A 14,400-nucleotide genomic window follows, 5' to 3' on the forward strand; every position below is an offset into this window, starting at 1 on the left:
GATTGTCGTAATAGGTATGATTAAGAGGTAAAACTTCAATATATTTGTTGTTTAAAAATATCGCCGGTAACAGCCGTTTTTTTGTCATTAATTGCAAACAGAGACATGCATTTTGAAACTATTTTGTGTTTGTTTTTAAAGCAATTGAAACTACAGGAACAGCCCAGTGATCAGAAATCTATCCACGATCCTATTTAAAAGCACATGCCAAACAAACATAAAGTAGACACAAGACGCAAGAAGAAGAAGGAATATTATTACTCGAAAACATGATACTATGTTTATATTGTATATTTGATTTAGGTCAACATGGTCCATGTTTTAAAGTTTCATTAATGTATAGAAAGAAACAATATTGCGTATGTTAAATGATATGGACCGACTTAATTAATTATTATAATTGTCATATTTATAAGAATAACTATTTTATAATATATGTATAGTAACAATTTAATTTCTAAAAGTAACAAGTACGAAGTTGTGTGCAAATACCAGCGGATGCAGGAAAACGGATATTTCCTTTATTCATTACGTGTATCCTCTCATTGGTCATGATCTAGTGTTAGGCAAAATTTATGTAAATTGTTTCCTAATGGCATACTTTGGTACAATATGGCTAAATTGATACAAGCATGTGTTTTAACCAACAGGGTTCAAGTTCTCTAGGGAATGTTCCCTACCAAGGTATTGGCTTAAATGTTTTACTTCTTGACTGTTGTAGTTCTAGCACAATAAGACACCTGGATATGCAATTAATTTCTAAAGCCAATAAAAAACAAGCTTACTTTTTTCCCTCATCAGCTTCTGTCGAATGCCAAACAACAAGCATTTCGTGTCTCAAGCATTACATACAAAACAGCAATACTACGTGTAATATAACTCCGCATTAAATATGACTGACTAGTCAAGAAAAACCACGTGATCTCGAGAGAGCTGTAGAACATTTATATATTAAAAGCGGATATCTCTGGTGGTATATGGTCTTTGTGACAACGCTACAATGGATCTGCTATTGGAGAGACTACTAGTTGGAGTATTGATCTGAAGAATATTAAGTATTAAGTATACTCGTCAATGGTTTAGACATAAATAAGGTTGCAGTGTACTTGATAAAAGACATGGAATACATGCGAAGAATTAGCTTGGATGAATATTTTATCGTAGTCTACGAAACATTATTTAAAACATTTAGAAATGCTTTATAATACCAGTGCCGTGATTTGATCTTTTTTGTATTCAATCTTTATGCTGATGTGCATGGACTTGTATTATTCACTGGAATGATAAAGACAGAAACAATGAATTCAGATAAAGTTAAACAAAAATTCAGTGTGCCTAAAATATGCCACGAGGTTTCATATGACGTCAAAACAGACCACGAGGAGCCAACAGTTGTAGACAGAAACCATCTATTTCAACAAAAAATGGAATTACGAGAATCTGAAAATGTTGCTCAAAATCACTCCAATTTAAATCCAACAACACACCATGGACGTTCAAGCTCATTCAGAAACCGACCTCGACCAAAATTGTTAAATGTTGATGTTGACCGACCAAGACGAAGCAGTTTACCATCAATTGCGAGGAATTTTCTCTCAGTATCTTTCGACGATATTCATAAAGAGGAGGAACCATCTGACCAACGAAGAGTGCGGTCATTTAAAACAACATCGAAGGGGGGCATTGTGAACAGGGGGGACTCTTTTAAACGGAGCTCTAATAGTATTCACTCAACCGGGAGTGCAATGCATAGCGAACATGGGGGAACTAGATCACACAACAACAGCACGCATACAATCAACAGCAAGCAGTCCCGATATATAGGAACTTTGGACAGTATGGGATCATCTATGGAAACAGTTATTCATAAAGTTGCCATGGTTGGGGATAAAGGGGTAGGAAAAAGATCTTTGACGAATCAGTTCATGACGTCAGAGTTCATTGCATTTGATGCTGAAAACGGTAAGAAAGAAATCGATGTTTTACTTCATATTCAATATTATTAAGTTTTAAGAGTAATATATCATATTGCTAATACATAACTAGTGCAATAAGTATCCAAATCATGTGCTGCTACGTGATATATTGGACAACGGCCGCGCTTTATATCGCCGTTTTATGTGTTTAGCGCAGTTAATAGAACATAAGTATTGATGATAATATCAGTAAAATCTCATATTAGTGGTCATTGAATACGGAAAATATAAAACTCATTTTCTAAAACTGCAAAGGCTCATTTTTTATTAATTTGAGAAAATTCCTTTAAAACGTTTTGTTTCAAATGCCAACTCATCTGAGATCCCCTAAATGTTTTGTTAATTAAAAACAACCCTTGTAAAATAAGTGGACTCCAGTGCCTTTCATCTAAATAGTCATTATTCAGGCATTCAAAGCAATATCATTCTTTTTTTATGTAATTGTTAATTCTATCGATCCACTTGACTAATACAACACCACGTTGAAATATTTACTGAAAGTTTTCCAGCTTCAATGTGTTCGAACTCGGCCAAAAAGGATACAACAACGCGTTCATTGCGAATATAAATTCTTAAACTGTTTACCGCCATATAGTTTTGCAAAGCCATTAGGCACGGGAAATCAATAATGAACTTGTTAATGCCAAAACCATAATTGTAGAGGAGAGCATTAGTTCAAATAGGCGGTATGGATTGCTGAGAAATGTGTTCAGATATTTGTGTCACGTTTTATCTCAAGCTCTACAGCATAAATGACATGAAAACGTGAGAGTAAACCTATTGAACGCCTTGCTATTTAATTGTGTAAGTGTAAGAGTCATCTTCGGTTCTACTAGCATTGACATAAATGCCAATGAACAACATAAAGTGATATATCTGCTATTTCCCATACAAACCAGGTTTATAAACTTGAACGTGAGCCATGTCCAAATGATCTCAATTAAATGAAGAAAAAAATATGTATATTCTACAGGCATGGGGTATATCAATAATACAACATACTCATTATTTACACAAATTGTAAAATATAGGCACAGTAAGTTCGTTTTGCAAATATTTAACATCTGGTAATATTGCTTTAAAACATAATGTTAGTGAAACTGGAATGGAAACATTATTGTTTAATCCTTTTCATTAAGAGTACAAAGAAGTGTTGCAAATGACTTTAAGTACGTATAAGTGAAGACCTTTTTGTGCCCTACGTCATCCAGGGCCCGTACTCACAAAGGTCGACCCTTATACTGAGTTTGACTCGTGGTCAGAAAAGCCATATTTCAATTTTGGTACTGAAATACTTCTTCTGGGGTAACTATGGTCAAACGTGATATATCTGTGTCATATGATCTGTTATATTATCAGATACACATTCTCGTCAACTTGCGTTATATACTCACCCAAAAATGAAACGATACCGTATTAATATTTCAGTTTTTTCTTTAAAATAAGTAAATATCCTTAAAAGTTAACTAAAATTAAGTGGTTATAGTTCGTACATGTAAATCATAGGGATAAGCTAAATTCATTGAAGCATTTAAGTAAACGACCTAGCTTTAGATTTTTACCTGCTGCGCGGGGTACGAGGTACATGGTACATGTTGAGTAAAGGTGAATATTGATTTGTGAAAGGGTTGAAGTACAATTGAAGAAAAACACATTAATTATCCGGTTTCTTTCGTAACAAGTATGCCACGTTTGTCAACTAATGAACGTAATCGGGCTATTGGTATGCTACAGGCAGGTGCACGTCAAAGTGACGTCGTTGCACGTTTTGGTGTGTCGCGTTTGACAATATCTCGTCTGGCAGGTCGTTATCGAACACTTGGCACAGTTAATGATTGTCAAAGATCTGGCAGGTCGCGAGTAGCGACCCCTGCGCAAGACCGCTATATGAGGACGTCACATCTACGTAACAGATTTTTGCCGGCAACGACCACCGCAGCTATAACACCTGGACGTACCAATGCCAGGATATGTGCTCAAACGGTGAGAAATAGGCTTGCCGAACATGGACTTAGGGCTAGACGCCCACATAACGGCTCGTGCCTTACAGCCGAACGTCGACGTAAACGTCGGGATTGGGTACACCAACATCACCGTTGGACTCAACAACAGTGGAACACCGTATTATTTAGCGACGAATCACAGTTTTGCTTGGATCTCGCTGATGGACGCATACGTTGCTATAGACGACGCAATGAACGTTTTTCGGACGCATGTATACGTCAGAGAGATCAATTTAGGGGACCTAACGTTATGGTATGGGGTAGAATATCCTTTCATTCTCGAACACATTGAGTGGAAGTGCAAGGTAGGCTAACAGGACAAGGATATCGAAATGAGATATTGGAGCCAGTTGTTGCACCATTCATCAACGCCAATCCGAACGTCACTTTGTTCCAACAGGACAACGCTAGTTGTCACACCGCTCGAGTTTCAACCACCTACCTTCAGGAGAGAAATATCCAAGTTCTTCCATGGCCTGGATTCTCACCTGACCTGTCTCCAATCGAGCATTTATGGGATGTCTTGAAACGCCGTGTTCGACAGCGTAATCCTCAAAACCCTAATGAGCTTGCACGTTTTGTGCACGAAGAATGGGCAGCGATACCACAGGAGACTATTAAGACCCTGATTCGCTCAATGCGACGTCGCTGTATTGCAGTAAGTGACGCACATGGTGGACATACCAGATACTGATTACTTGTGAATTGAGTTTTCGCATTATCGTTGTTACAGCAGCAAATAATCTGCCAGTATTGATAGTTTTCTACTAATGTTATGAAATTTTATTCAAATGGTTGTTAAACATTAAATTTAAAAAATATCAGAAAAATGTCATAAAGAGAAGAAATAAAGTGTAAAAGTTTCCAGGTATCGTTTCTGTTTTGACTGAGTATATTTTGGACATCTTGATACATTTAAGAATTCAGTTTCTTGAGCCTGTGCCTCGAACTAAGACTCAAGACATGAGTGAATATGGACCAGGATTTGTCAATTTATTGCACAAGCGAGGTTCTATTCCAATCAGATCTATATATATTTATAAAACTGAAAGAAATGACAGTGCCAAAAATAAAATTAAAACAAAATATATTCCATTGTACAAACAGATGAGTTTAAGAGTTCAATAATTTTCGTGAAACATTTGATTGGTGTGCATTAATGCTTTTGTGAGTTTATGAATTAAATAGCCTATTAAGAAAAACTGCAAGATCTTTTGTACTTTATTCGTACATCGGATGTTTACTGAGCTGCATGAAACGAGTTAATATAAAATCATTGATTGCGTTGTTTTAGGTATATTATCTAAATACCTCTTTACCACCAAATTCTCATAAATATTTAATGTTAACAAGAAATTGGTCACAGTTATGAAATTAAATTAAACCTCGAACGCGGGAAATATTTCAATTCCAAGTCGGTCTGCTATTGGTGTATGTTTATGTGTCATATCGAATTGTATGACCAATAATGTAGGTGTGATATGTATCATAAATGAACAAAATCTGATGTAAATACCATTTGTCTAGCTGAGCTGTTTAAAGGAGCCGTATACATTCCTCATGTGCCTACTCCAATAATGATGTAAATGAAAACAATTGCACTTATCCTCAAGAGTTTTTCTAATATTAAAGCAACATTCTGCAAAATAATGATTAATACTAGGATTGGCCACGAGTAAAATTATATATGTGGGGAATTGGTATGCAAGAAAGAAATCAAACCGATAAATATTCTCTTTATTTGTGCAAATATCTGTCTACGGAACACAACTATATAATTACCATTCCTTGCTATCATAAATAATGATCATAGTTGCTCATTCTGTTTTGAATAACGGAATTAAAGATAAATAGGCATGTGCAGAAAACGACAACAATGTTCATTTTAAATTTTAAGCATCAAATTGTATTTGTTTTGAAAAAAAAAACCCACCTCAACCAACTTGTTCTTCGCTGTTTCGTTTATGTGCCTGGCAAAACTTACATCACAGAGAAAAAAAATGTCCGCTGAGTGAACTCAAGTCGTTTTTGTATCAATTATCTATAGTTAACGCTCTGTGTTAATCAAAGTGCTGAAAGCACTGATGGACTAGGGCTTCTTTATGGGAATGTTGATAACCATGTTCTAAGCATTAAACAAATCGGCTCACATTACAAGGGGTCACTGTTTAATTGGCTAGCATAAACTTTAGACTAAAACTGCTTTCAAGCTGCAAAGGAAATTTGAAAAGTCTTGTTAAGTGTGGGTAGAGGGAGAGGGGGGGGGGGGGGGGGGGGCTAAAGCGTTTAATCAGATAAAGTCATAGTTATTTTGAATTTCTCAATGTCGTTAAATCAGACATATACAAATTAATTTACGTGGTTGGCGTATGTTTACCAAAGTACACATACTTTTTTAATTTGATCAAATCATTTTATATCAAAGGTCTGTTATTTGCAGTTTCAGTTTCAATAATGTAATTATATCCTAAATAGAAAACCTGTCACATCTTTTTCAGGGGAGCTTTAAACCATAGGGCCATACTTTGGACAATATTTGTAACAGACATCAATAAATGCAACAGTTGGCCATTCTTGTATTGTCCTCTATCTCTGTCCTGATAGCTCCCTATCTCAATAGTTGCAAATGGTTGTAGGTTCATGATTCTCCTGGTCATTGGTCATACAGAAAGAAGATGTTAAATGTAGAATCAAGAAGCTTTCATTTCAGGCACTCCGAATTGAATAGAACTGTAACATTTGGAGTGCCGATAATTTGTTGGATTCCTAGGCAACATGTATCAGGTGTTGCAGTACATTTACTTTACTACAAATACTTTTACCCGTCCTTGTAAATCTTAAAAAGCTTTCATTTCGGAAAAGTAGTTCATATATTAAAATATAATAAGGTTGCTAAATCAGAGTTTGAATAATTCTGATATCTAGATGTGCCTTTGATTGCAGCAATTTAATCTCCAACTCATGATGTCAATTAAGCTGGTTAAGCAATACTGCATTTCCTTGATGTGGGGATTGCTTTATTTACTTGAATAAACAAACAGTTCTTGCGTTGGAAAGTACAATGTATTAACAAGGTTACATGCAATTTTCTTGCCCTGACTCCATCCAAGCCTTAAATCTTAGATCAACATGTACTTGCGGCTATGTGTTTTATCAATGAGAACTATAAATTATGTTCAATTTAGTGCCACTTATGATATATCATTCCACATACAAAAACACTAGCATTTTCTTTAAAACCAATAGCATTAATATCCTATGTTATGATAAAACCATTGTCAAGTTGGTAATTTGAAAACTCTAGAAATTTTATCTGGTAAGGGTTTGACATAGTCTTTCTAGATAGCTGGACTTGTTTTGCAGTTACTTTAAAAATCTTTAAAAGCTAAACTGATCAAGACTGGAGCAAAAAAACTCACAATACCAAAAGGGGTTTTAAAGACTTAAGAGATCATTCACACATCACCTATACCATTAATTTTTTATCTACAATCTTAAATCAACATAAAAATGTTTTAAATTAATATTGCAATGAATAAAACATATTGCAATAACATAGCAATCAAGTATGATCTCTATATGCCTAAACATGAGATTTCAACATTTTCCTGATAAACAATAAAAATATTTACTTGATAATTTTCTCAATACTTACACAAGCTGAAAAATGGTCTCTTTTTGAATGCTTCACATATTTCATGGCTTTCATCATTCAAACTAACATTTTGCTTGTTATTTCAATATTCAATGATTTTGTAAACATTCATAAATGATGGTTAAAATTAAGATTCATGCCAATCATGCCTACCAAAAACACCTGACTGACCAATCAGTATCCAAATTCGGCAGGGCTTATTGCTGGTCCAGTGAAATCAACCACGACCTCCCACAATCTGCACTGATCAACAGTAGTAAATGCATTGTTTCCATTGTTCTTATTTTCATTAAGTTAGTAAACAACTGCAGTGAATAAAATTTATTCCTTATCACTGAGAGAAAGTTTAGAATGAACGAAGCCGACGTAATCAGTAAATGTTAAAGTTGAAAGTCTAAAAAGTTTCATTTTTTGAATATCAAAGATATTTTGTGCTTCTTTTAATTTCATTCTTTAAAATTTGTTTTCCTTAGTGTTCAATCCCAAGCATACTTGTTCACATTTAAGTGCAAGAAAAGTCACTAAATTATGCTCTGAATAAATTCATTATAATGTTAGGTCACATAAAAGATATACAATGTATTGTGCTTTTTTAAAAAAAAAAGTTTTTCATCTGTTTAAAATTATTTCAAATGCAGTGCATTGAAATTTGATTATGAGTTAAACTATGACAGGAATAATTCAAGGGAATGTGTTTTTTTTGTAATTTCTAGCATTAAAAATTGTCTGAATCGCATGAAAATTACGTTTAGGTTATTTTCAAATTGGTCACTCTTTTTGAACTTTGTACTGTCTTCTTTTTGTTTGTCTCAAATTTAATATAACATTGGCTTCACTTGTTGTTTATTAAAGGGACTGTACACCAGATCGGCACCAAAAAGTTGTTTTTTTCTTTAACGAATCTTAGGACAATTTTTTAATAAAGTGTTTTACTCTTTGATATCGTTATTGTAAATAAAATACCAAAATGCAAAAAAAATTGCAGTGCAGTGTCGAATCCACTATGCTATGAAGACTTACTCTTACTGGGTGGAATTTCCATATATATACCTAACTCGCTTATATCACGTAATAATCAAGGCAGATTACGCATAAGGAATGAATTCCACTCGGTAGACATACCTAGTATTTTTTTAATGGAAAAACACGAAATAACTGCTATTAATAAATCATTTGTAAACTATGTGGATCATTAGTTAGTACGTTTCAATGCATTAATTGTACACATCGATACCAAGTTTATGTCAGGTTTCTATAAAATAAAAAGTTTTTTTCTTTTTCATTATTAACTGAGTACAGCCCCTTATGTACCTTATAATGTCTGTGACTTATCAAATATTTAATAGTAATGGTCTGCAACCAAGATTTGTTTGAATTATAAAGGTTTCAAACTGCATTGTGTATGCGATTGGAAAGCTAATCTTGAAAGCTCCCTTAGTATAATTTTGAAAAATAACATTGACCCTGCAAGGTACTCATATTTGGATGATTCATAAAGATTTGCACAGTTATTTATGTATAATGCATTCAATGATACAATGATATACCTTTATCAAATCAATGATTTAGTATAGCTTATATAAATAAATATATATTCTTAACTTCTAATAAGAAATTAGTTAATTTGTCAACTGCGCACCAAAACCCTGTATCTGAATGTATACGCAAGCTTATGCATCAGTCAATTGTAACCATGCACCCCCCCCCCCCCCTGGTCAAGGGAATAGCGGGGACTTTTACTTTCTGTCCAGCTAACCCAATCTAAAATCCACGCGCTGCGGAGATGATCTGATGGCAAAGTCCCCACCAAATCCCCCCCAGCACCCAAGCGACATTAGATTAAGCCACATCCACACTGTATTTTCCACGAAGACCCGGCACTACGGGGCCACCTGAAAGGTAAAAACACGGCCCATTTCCCCGGATGTTGGGGCCGTGGTTACAATTGACTGGTGCATACTGATCCATAGTGATCCAATCTCATGCCAATACGATTTCTGGTCTGACATCGCCAGGTAAGTTATTCCTAAGCATAAAAAGCCTGGACACCATTTGAGAAAGACTGTTGGGAGGTTAAATCTTCATTACTTCACTATGCCACAACATTGGGTGATAAGGGAACTTGAATATGTTGATTTTCATTTTGTTCCCGAAATGCCACAAGCCAGATGATTTATACAAGTTCAATTCTTTCTCCACAATTTTCAGCACTGCATTGTTAAAAAACCCTCAAAACTTACATTTGTAAATTATTTAACCAAATACCTTTCCCTAAAATATTTCACAAATTTATATTGATCTATCAACAATGCATCACCATACTGTATCTTTGACTGATTATTGATTTTCATTCTTGGCTAGGAAACAAAACGTGAGCTCAAAGCATCTTCAGAAAAAGAACTTGTAATTTATGCACCAGTCAAATGTAACCACGCCCCCGCCCCCCAGGTCTGGGGAATACTTTGACTTTTAGTCCACCCAATCCCCTATGAAATCCCTGCCCTGCCCTGCGGGAACGAACTGGTGGTAAAATCCCTGCCACATAACCTCGCACCCCAAGGATCTTAGGAAAAGGCAATTCCCCGCTATATTTTGCGGGAAGACAAAACCACCGCAATCACTGCGAGGACACCTGAAAGGTGAAAACATTGCCCTTTTCCCTAGTATACCCCGAGGAGGGGGGGTGGTAACAATCGACTGGTGCATTATAAGAGTGGAAAAAACACATAAGTAAACACTCATCATATTCATAAACCAGAAGCTGTGCACATATTCATACATTTGGCTTCACTTAGAATGAAACTTCATAAATAAGTATGCGCATATTTGATATTTCTTTATCTCCATTTTGCAAAATTGAAATCACATGATTTTATCAAACGAACTTGTATTGCTTGAAATTCTACGTGTCAAATTAAACATGCTTCCCACGGTAAGATGACAATAAATCCGTTTGATGGTGGTAATCATTCAATGGCGACTTTATTGATAAATTTCTTCGATAAAACACGTATAAAATTCACATCATCAGCATCTGGAAGTAGTGATAACATGTACATGTGTGAATCATTCGGCCGCTCTGATCAGAGTGAATGAGTCAATACTGGTACCCGAATTTACTTTTCCTCAAAAACACAAGTTATAACGTTATACAGGTACGCGGCATATGGTTTTTATTTTACATTAATAGTATTTAAACAATCAATACCAAAAATCATGCTGTATTTAAAAAAGTACTAAGTGCCATGCAATGATTAGTTAAAAAATAAACTTTGTATTTGAAAAGAAAATGTCACGGAAACATGCAAATTATGTCGAAAAAAAGAACAACCCTGTTAATATATTAATACCAACATTCTATACAAAGGATAACAGTACTTTTTTTAAAACCAAATATCCTGGTTGTTTACTACTTAGACCGCACGCTTGATTCGGTTTACGTACCCACAAGACATTTCGAATGCGCGACGGGCACCGTGGTTAGCTGATACTGGTCTCTTTTCGGATAAAAGAAAAAGCGGCTACCAGTCTATCAATAAAGAGCATTGAACGCAAAAATGTCGATGCGTACTTTTCCAATATGTTCATATTCGTATTGCATTTAATCTGACCGTATGCAAGAACATTCATGTAGTTAACCCGATTAACTCACTCGCTACGTATCCATTTCTTGTGCTTCATTAAAAGAACATACAATTAGCTTGTCTTGTTAGGAGAACTATTTTTGTTGGATGTTTTCATTGTAATCAGTTCCGGTACTACTTTGATTATTCAAATTCGCTAACGGCAATCCAATCAAAATACAGCGTTTGAATACATTACGTCAGTGAACCCTCAGATACGGCTTGAGAATGCAGATCGCGTTTTTACCGCTATGAACTAGGCCACAAGTGCCCTAGTCCAAAAATGCTAAGAACAATTCCAATAGTATACAGTTTAACTAGTTTCGATAATTAATACAGTCTGCGTAAAAAAAATATTGTCATTAAGTGAATTTTAGTTTGTGTTCATGAAATTACGCAACTCATTATGAAATACCTTTGTTTCAGATGACGAAGAAACAGACAGTTTAGTGACTGTGCTGTTAAACTCAGAAGAGTCAACACTAGAAATTGATGACCGGCCATTTGATTTACAGGTAATATTGTTTTGTTTCTTTTCAAAAGGTTTATGAATATTTTGTATCTATTATATCAATATAATACCGCGATACAATTATATATAACGAATACACACAAACGGCATAGATAACTCAGACTCAAGATAATACCATTTCAGTAAGTATTTATCGGTCTATAGCTGATAAACATACTGTCATAATTATTTAGCATTAATGGTTCACCATTCTCGCTGCAAACCCGATTATTGTATAACAAGAAAGCATTAACAATTACCCACACTCAAAATATCGCATATGCAGGAGATGTCCAGTCGATCTGTTGACGCCTTTGCAGTGGTCTATTCGGTCACAGACCGGTCGAGTTATCAGGCGGCTGTTGACATTATGTACCACGTTCGCCATCAACTTCTAATAAAAGACAAACCAGCCATTCTCATCGCCAACAAGATCGATCTTGTAAGAAAACGAAAGGTCACGAGGGAAGGTATTAGTAATAGTTCCTTTTTAAAATTTATGTTTTGGCCTATTTCCTCATTTTATTCTGCAAACATCATTAATCAGTGTCCGTCTGTTGCCAAGCGCAAGTGATATGAAGACAGTTGTTATGACTTTTTAACTATATACATTGCATCACAATGTGTTCTATATAATGTTTCTATAACGGAGATCAGTAATAACACATTTTTGAATAGGCAATAATAAAGAAAGATTTATTGATCGGCTTTAGACAGTATTATTACATGTAAACAGCATGATAGCATTGACCTTGATAACTGTATTTCCAGAATGATTAAAGTGACACTCTTATTCAAAAGCAATATACATATGTATAACAAACATCAATCTTGAGTGACAAATTTTGAACAACTTACTTAATTATGCATTTATGGAAAATTTTAATTACTGATAACAAGATTATAACATTGTATTTTATAGATGAACACGAATTTTTTTTAAATGATTGGTGAATGCTAAAAGATTTAGAGTCATCTACTATAGTCTTATAAGGTAGAAATACCGTGTTTTCTGCACAACTCTTTTAAATTAAACTCTGAATCCTTCATAAGAAACATTGATTTTGACATTTATTCATCCTTTCTGGTATATTTAAACAAGTACTGTGTCAATTGTAATAAATCTATTTGGGAGTAATAGTGTATCTTTAGTTGTATCGGATATTTTTTTTATCTTATTCACATCCTCTTTCTAATGGAAATTTGAGGTTTAATGGTATATTTATATTCGTCGTAGACATTTGGTAGTAAAACATTCAAATCATACCGAACAACGCAGTGGTTTCTGACGTCATTATTTACTTAAATATCAAGGTGTTATTATATTAGAGCGACATTATCTAACCAATGGCTTACTACGTTACAATCATCCGCTTTTCGTTTTTGGTATTCGTCTTAAACAATGAATTCACCTGCAGTATGAACACACGATGAAATGCAATCCACCATTTAATTGACAAATCAATCAGCATATGTATTGTAAAATTGCGAACCCGATACCGTACTTGAAAGGAACATTGGCGAAAAATTAATAACTTTTAAGACCGCGTGATGCTTAAACAAGTGAAATAAACCAATTATTGTCTTGGCAATTAGTTTTACAATTCAATTAAACAAATGAGATGGGAGTTTTGTTATAACATTGGTTTTATACTTTTTAGAGGGAAGATCCGTGGCCAAGCAGTACAACTCTAAATACTGGGAAACATCCGCTGCTCTAAATCACCACGTTGATGAACTCCTGGTTGGAATACTGAGTCAAATCCGCCTATACAAGACCCCGGGACTACCAATAGATCCTCCAAACTTTGATGTTAAGCCTTGTCAAAACAAGCATGCCAAATGTTTCATACCTGTTCCAAAACGTTTGCTAAATTTCATATTTTGTAAAAATCCGATGCCAACCGCTCGACATGAGTGTGAAGATCTCTTTACGTCATAGTTTTTTTTTTTCAATTTGTTGTTTTAACAAAAATAATGTTTTTTTTTTCAATACTGCTTTGATTATTTTTACATACATTGATACTTGTGAATATGAGACGTTCATAAAGACGTCTTTATTGTAAACAGCGAAACCTGATTTCATGGTTAAAATTAAAGCCAAGCTTAAAATATTCATATGTTTGTAAATATGACATTTTGTCACTGCTTGCTTGATGTTTATAACAAATCCTTGCATGGATTAGATCATTGATATTTTTTTTAATTTCTTTATTATTTCTTAAATATACTTTTGTGTACAAACTAAAACAAAGATCAATAATACAGCATGTATATACATAAATGCATATTTATTTTGCAAACGTTTTATGCATTTAAAATCAAATGTTACCGTTTTGTTTTTCTATTATGGCTATGACACTTGTGCATTCATAGGTGAATCTCTGGCAACTGGTTCTACCATATGAACTATTGAAGTTAAGACTGCCTAGGCCACAGCTAATCAACAGTTGGTTTGGTCTTACTTACTCACGGAAATACAGGCCACACTTAAATGTTTTAAATTTCTGCTGTGATCCTATTTTGTTCTCATTAAGCATTACAGACCTTAGGGAAACACCGTCTCCACAATCCCTCATACACTCTAAGAATAAGTACATATAATAAATAAATTAATTAATACGTTTGACCT

General features: G+C 34.5%; 1 protein-coding gene across 1 annotated transcript; it reads left to right on the forward strand.

Annotated features, from left to right (window-relative positions):
• The first annotated feature begins 1,298 nt into the window (after positions 1-1,298).
• LOC128243489 (uncharacterized) lies at positions 1,299-13,790 on the forward strand. The gene is made up of 5 exons (XM_052961281.1): positions 1,299-1,962; positions 4,941-4,946; positions 11,684-11,772; positions 12,055-12,238; positions 13,430-13,790. The coding sequence occupies exons 1-5, from the start codon at positions 1,299-1,301 to the stop codon at positions 13,708-13,710; spliced, it is 1,224 nt and encodes a 407-aa protein (XP_052817241.1). The 3' UTR covers positions 13,711-13,790.
• Positions 13,791-14,400: the final 610 nt, after the last annotated feature.

The sequence above is a fragment of the Mya arenaria genome, chromosome 8 (assembly GCF_026914265.1).
Source record: "Mya arenaria isolate MELC-2E11 chromosome 8, ASM2691426v1".
Lineage (NCBI taxonomy): Eukaryota > Metazoa > Mollusca > Bivalvia > Myida > Myidae > Mya > Mya arenaria.